This window comes from Camelus bactrianus, chromosome X (assembly GCF_048773025.1).
Source record: "Camelus bactrianus isolate YW-2024 breed Bactrian camel chromosome X, ASM4877302v1, whole genome shotgun sequence".
In the NCBI taxonomy this organism is placed as follows: domain Eukaryota; kingdom Metazoa; phylum Chordata; class Mammalia; order Artiodactyla; family Camelidae; genus Camelus; species Camelus bactrianus.
In genome coordinates, this window is record NC_133575.1 from 117,236,963 (window position 1) to 117,242,962 (window position 6,000).

The following is a 6,000-nucleotide window of genomic DNA, read 5'->3' on the forward strand; positions in this document are numbered from 1 at the left end:
TGGAATGGGCGAGAAGGAGGGGGAGGCAGAGTCTGGAGATGGGGGTGAGAGCGCAGGAGCCCTTGTGGCGCACTCTCCCGACCGGAGGCGGACTGCGCACGCGCGCCAGTGGGGGGGCCGAGTAACGGGAGAGGGGGCGCGCGAGGGAGGGAGAGGGGAAGGCGCGATCCAGGGAGAGGCCGGGGCCGCGGGCGCGCGACGGCGCCGCGGGCCCGAAGCCCCACGAAGGGCACGACGCGCGCGTAGCCCGGACAGGCGAAGCCCCGGCGACTGGGGCAACCGCAGGGCCGGGGGCCGGGATGCGCGCCGAAGGCGGGAGGGAGGGGGGAGCCAGGCGAAGGCGGCCCTGGGAGGCCGCGTCGAGGACGGTCACCCGCAAGTGCGGGTAACGGGCCGAGGGGGGGGAACCGTCACCAGAGGGAGGGGGAGGGTAGAGAGGAGGGACGCCATCCGCCAGCCGTGTCGCCCGACCCCGCGGGCCCCTCCCGCGCCACGTCCCGCCCCTACCCCCCGCCCCCCAGCGAGGGTCCCCGCCCGCGGCCGCGGCGGTCCCACTCACAGTCTCTCCTCCTCGCCTCCTCCTCCTCCTCCGCTTGGCGCGGCAGCGGCGGCGGCGGCCATTTTCCGGACGGCTTTTACCACAGCCCTCTCTCCGAGAGGAGGGAGCGCGCGCGCCGCCGACGCCGGGACCCCGCACGGCCGACGTCGCGCCCCGCCCTCCCGGCCAGCCTGCGCGCTGCTGCACCTGCGCGCCCGCGTCCCGCCCCCGGCGCCGCAGCGAGCCCGCCCGCCATTGGGTGCTGCTGTCGGGGAGGGGCGGGGCCTCGGCGACGATGCCGCCAATTGGCGGGAGTCCGCGTCCATTCCGGCGAGGGAAAAGGGGGCGGACGCCCCATCTAGCTGCCGATTGGCTGCCGTCGGCCGTCATTTGGGAAAAAGAGGCGGCTTGGGCGCCGAGGGGCTGGTCTAGGGGGCGGAATTTGAATATTAAGGATTAATGGGCCCTTGCTGATGCTGGGGCAAGTGAAGGCCTAGGCTCGGAACGCCTGTTTGCGCGGTCATCCTGGGCCCTCGACCCGCTGTCCACAAACACACAAAGTACGCTACTATAAGCGTTTCACAACACTCGCGTTTTCTCAATATCACAACCTTCAGTACAAGCAGCAAAGTTGCCTGCCCCAGAGCCTGACATTGTTCCATCCCGGGGACCTTGGTTTAAGAGGCCTACCCAATGCATTCTTCCATCTGAGCCTGCCGTGTGCCACACTCTCATAGGGGAAGGGAGCAAACTGACGACCAATCACAGCCTTGGCCTTCTTGAAACTGGTGGAGGGAGAGGGTGCATGCCAAGGCTGCACGAGACATGTCATTGTTGGATCATGTGATTTGGTGGACGTGGGCAGAAGGGGTAGGGGGAGCACAAAGGAAGCTGCACTTAGTTCTGCCTGGAGGGGAGAGGGAAGACTTTCTAGAAGAGGTGATTGCGGAGCTAAGCTCCAGCAATGCTGGTATGGAAAAATATTTAAGAGTATGAGAAAAGTTTTAGCTAATGGAGTGTTCAAGACAGGACTGTTTGTCAAGGCAACCTTACTCTGATTCCAGCTGTCATCCGATTCACCCCATGCTGCTTGTGTTAATTCTATGCCTCACAAGGAACCCTCAGATTCTGATGTGGCTCCTCACCCCCCATTCATTTACTAAGTATCTGTTATGTGCCGGCCACTGTTCCAGGCTCTGGATGCACAGCACTGAACAAGACAGTGCACTAACATTCTTGTGGGGGAAGATACATAACAAACATACAAATAAGTGTATAATACATTGCCACATGGTGATAAGAGCTTTGAGATAGATAAAGCAAGGGTAAAAGGGTGCTCTTTAAATATCCACAGGCTTTTGCTCTCATTTTATTCCCCCATATGGATATCTGGGGAGAAAAGATGATTCCAGGCAAGTTCAAAGGCCCTAAGGAGAGACTATGCCTGGCACACTGGGGACTAACAAGGAAGTTTATATGGCTCTGAGAGTGGTAGGGGTATGCGGTTGCAGACGCAGCTGGAGCCACCATGGGAGCCCAGTTGAGAGGCCACGACAACAATCTAGGAGAGGAGATAATGGTTTTAACAAGGGTGGTAGTAGTGGAGGGCCTGAGAAGTTGTGAAATTCAAGCTCTATTTTCAAAAATTGAGCAGAGAGGATTGTGTATAGAGAAAGACAAGAAACAAGGATGATTCCTGAGTTTTGGGCCCTAGCAAATGAGTGAATGGGTGCTTTTACCATGATGGGGGAAAGCTTTTGGAAAAGCACTGTTTTTGGAGGCACAGATCTAGAATTCAGTTTTGGCCACGTTAAGCCTGGGGTGCCTATTAGATGTGCAAGAGGAGATGTTGAGTAGGCGGCTGGGTCAAGAAGCAGTCGACAAGCCAACAAGCTGAACATCCAACTCAAGAAGCTATAAAAGGAACAGCAGAGTAAACCTGGAGAATATAGAAGGAAGAAAAATAAGGGTGAGTAGAAGCTAATGAAACAGAGACAATGATAACAAAGATTGAGAACATCAAAAGCTTATTATTCGAAAAGCTGGACATAAAAGCCAACCCTCTAACAAGCTAGATATAAAGAGAGAAGACACAATAAATTATATCAGAAATGAAAAAGAAACATAACTACATACACAATAGATTACATAGTAGATAATAGATAAAACATAAACTTTTTAAAAAGGTATTTTAAACAACTATATGTCATAATTGGAAAATATAAGCAAAATGAATAAGTTCCTAGAAAATCTCAGCTTACCAAAACTGACTGGAAAAACAGAAAACCTAGACAGAGTTTCAATGTAAGGAGAAAGACCCATTAATCCCAAATGGATTTCCTTGCTGTTAGGACACAATTATACAGATCCATCCAGTAACAAAAAGCTGGAAAAGTAATGGGAAAAAAAGATGCAACTCACTTTAGCTACAAAAATTATAAACCAGCTGGGAATCAGCTTAATAACAAAAGCCAAAAAACTATATTAAAAACTACAAAACTTTACTGAAAAACATAAAAGAAGACCTGAAAAAAAAAGGAACTACCACAATCCTGGAAGGAAAGAGTTGACATAATAAATATGTCAATTCTTCCTAAATTGATCAGGAAATTCTTTGCCTGAGTCAAAATCTGGGCTTTTTTATGGACTGTAACAAGTTTATTCTAGATTGAGAAGCATAGGTGTACAGGACTAGAAGTAAAGACATTTTTGAAAGAGAAAACCAATGGAGAGGGTCCTGCTAAATTCCTTAGTTTGAAAAAATGGGATGTAAATGATACAATTTTATTCTTGCCTTTGAAAAGTAGAAAAATATACTAGAGTTTAAAGTATTTACTAGTAGAATTTAAAATGGGCCATTCTTTAAAAATGGAACTAGTATAACAGTTTTAAAATGGAGCCCTTTAAAAAATGGGACTGTAGGTGATAAAAATCAGAAAAATATAGGACAGATAGCAATTGACAGAAAACTAACAATCAGCAAGGTTTTACTGATGCGGCAGACAGAGCACAAGCTTCTATTCCATCTGTCTAAAAAACCCCTTGAAGTGATAGAAAAAAAAATATGTTTCAGAGCAAATCCAAAATGACAACGGAAAACGAGAAGGGTAAAACAGTTCAAAATTTTAGAACTAACATCCCAGATGATACCACAAAACATAAAACACAGAAATATGTTTCAAACACTGTGGAGCATTTCCTAAAGTTGCTAATGAATTAGAGCTCTCGAAAAAAATCTCAATAAATTCCAAAACTCAGAAATCATGAAGTTCAGTCTCTGGCAACAATACAGTAAAATTAAAACTTAAGAACAAAAGAATGGGCAATAGCAAAACAAAGCAAAACCAAAAAAGCATTTTCTACTTGGAAGTTTTAAAACAGGCTGCAAAGTAACTCTTTGATTAAAGAGGAAACAAACTAAAATTATAAACTCTTCAGAAATGACCAACAATGAGAGCCTTACATATTAAAACCTATGCTGTGTGGCCAAAGTAGTCATTTAGAAGAATTAATAACTTTAACTACATTTATTAAAAAATCAGAAAATAAGAAGTGAATTGATTCTGATACATCATGCTCACATGTGTACACACATACACACAGATATACAGAATTTTCTTTCTTTACACTTAAAAGCTCACTACAGGAAAAATATCTAGGAACAGAAAGGAATAAACCCATCAGAGTGAAGAGAATGTGGTGAGGATGGGAGGTTATCCTCAGTTGACAGATTTCAACAATTTTGGGGAAAGTAGATGGGAATTAGTTGATGAAAAAAATAGGCAGGAAAAATCCAGCCTAGAATATTCGACAAAGGAGCAACAGAGGAAGGGGGAGCCAGTTTGCCGGATATAACACCAGAGGATAGGCTCAGAATCAGCAGGCATGTGGTGGAAGGCAATAGAATTAAATGGGTCTGAACACATGGGGATTAATTGAAGGCCCCCCTACAGAATGACTGCTTCATTTGAAACCTCCTCTTGTCCACCAAACAGCTGAGCTAGCAGCTGGTACAGGCCTACAGGGAAAATACCTGACAGTTCTCTAAGGAAATTGAATGAAATGTCTGTAGAGAACTAGGACTTCCAACATTGGTGATGGCAACCCCTGAGCAATTGTTTCCTTATTCTAGCATTTGCAGGATATGAACTCTGTTCCTCTGCCCTGTGCTCTACACAGAGGCATCATAGCAGGAAAATGGACCCATTTGCTCTAAAGCCGATTAAATTCACAACAGCTATCCAGCCTTTCCTTACTAAATGTGAGCCAACCACTAAGATCATCAGAAATCTGAAGAAAGCCTTCAACATTAAAAATAGTCAAGTATAACCTTTAGGGAAAAAAGGGAACTTGGAAGAATCCTAGAAAATGCAGGGGGAAATATGGGAAATTTAACATTTTCAATTAGCACATTCAGAGAACTAAGAAATATTGTATCCACAGAACAAGAACAGAATATTATGTAAAAGGAGTGAGAACAAGAAAGAATTCTTGAAAATTAAATGTGATTATTGAAATTCAAATTCCAATAGAAATATTGAAAGATAAAACTGAAGGAGTGTCCCAGAAAATAGAGCAAACAACACAGACAAAAACTCTGAGAGAAAATATGAGGACTTGGATGAGAGATCCAGGAATCCAGCAAGCAACTAACAATAGTTTTCAAAAGATAAAATTGAGAAAGAAGAGTAGGAATCAGAATAAACAGTATCAGACCTCATAACAACACCAGATGATAAAAGATGATAGGGCAACAATTAAAAAAAAGATAATAGGCAATGCTTTCAAAATTCTGAGAGAAAACGATTTTCATTTTAGAAATCTACACCAGCCAAACTATCCATTAAGTGTGACAATGAAATAAAAATGTTTTAAAATAGGCAGGAGCTAAGAAAATTTACTTCTCAAATTTATTTTTCTTAGGAAGCTACTTAAGGATGTTCTCCAGCAAAACAAGGGTGTAAACAAAGAAAAAAGCAGATGTGGGATCCACAAGACAGTGGATCTAATCCAGGAGAGCAGTGACAGGAAATACCAGGGGTGCCAACTGGGCTGAAAGCCTGATTGGCAATCAGTCTGGATAAGAGCAGAGAATTTTTTTTAAGTGTATTTATGTGAACTTGACATATTAGATAGTGTGATTGGGAGTTTGAAGAAAATTGAATTTGATGATGCTAATTAGTACAAGAAAATAAGGAAACCAATTAGAAACAGCATGGAGAAAAGAACTGTACTAGGAAGTTATGATCAAAATAAGAAGCAAAGTAAAATATAATTCTACCGATTGATGTTGTTTAAGGGAAGAGAATCCATTGGAACTTGATGCTAAGAAAATTGTCTTTTCAAATGGCCCAGGGGTCATCAAATTAGATTTGTAAGAAGGAAATGTAATCCTAGTATGCCTCTTGTTGATCTGCCATTAAAAAAATAATTACAGAAACATCATAATGTGAATTTTTGAC

At 44.2% G+C, this 6,000-nt stretch overlaps 1 protein-coding gene across 1 annotated transcript in view; it reads right to left on the bottom strand.

Moving 5' to 3' along the window:
- Positions 1-715, bottom strand: part of MECP2 (methyl-CpG binding protein 2) — a 60,321-nt gene extending 59,606 nt beyond the window's left edge. The window contains exon 1 of the mRNA XM_074359274.1: positions 560-715. Coding sequence (XP_074215375.1) covers positions 560-621 — 62 coding nt within the window. The 5' untranslated portion in view covers positions 622-715. The remainder of the gene's footprint in view (positions 1-559) is intronic.
- Positions 716-6,000: the final 5,285 nt, after the last annotated feature.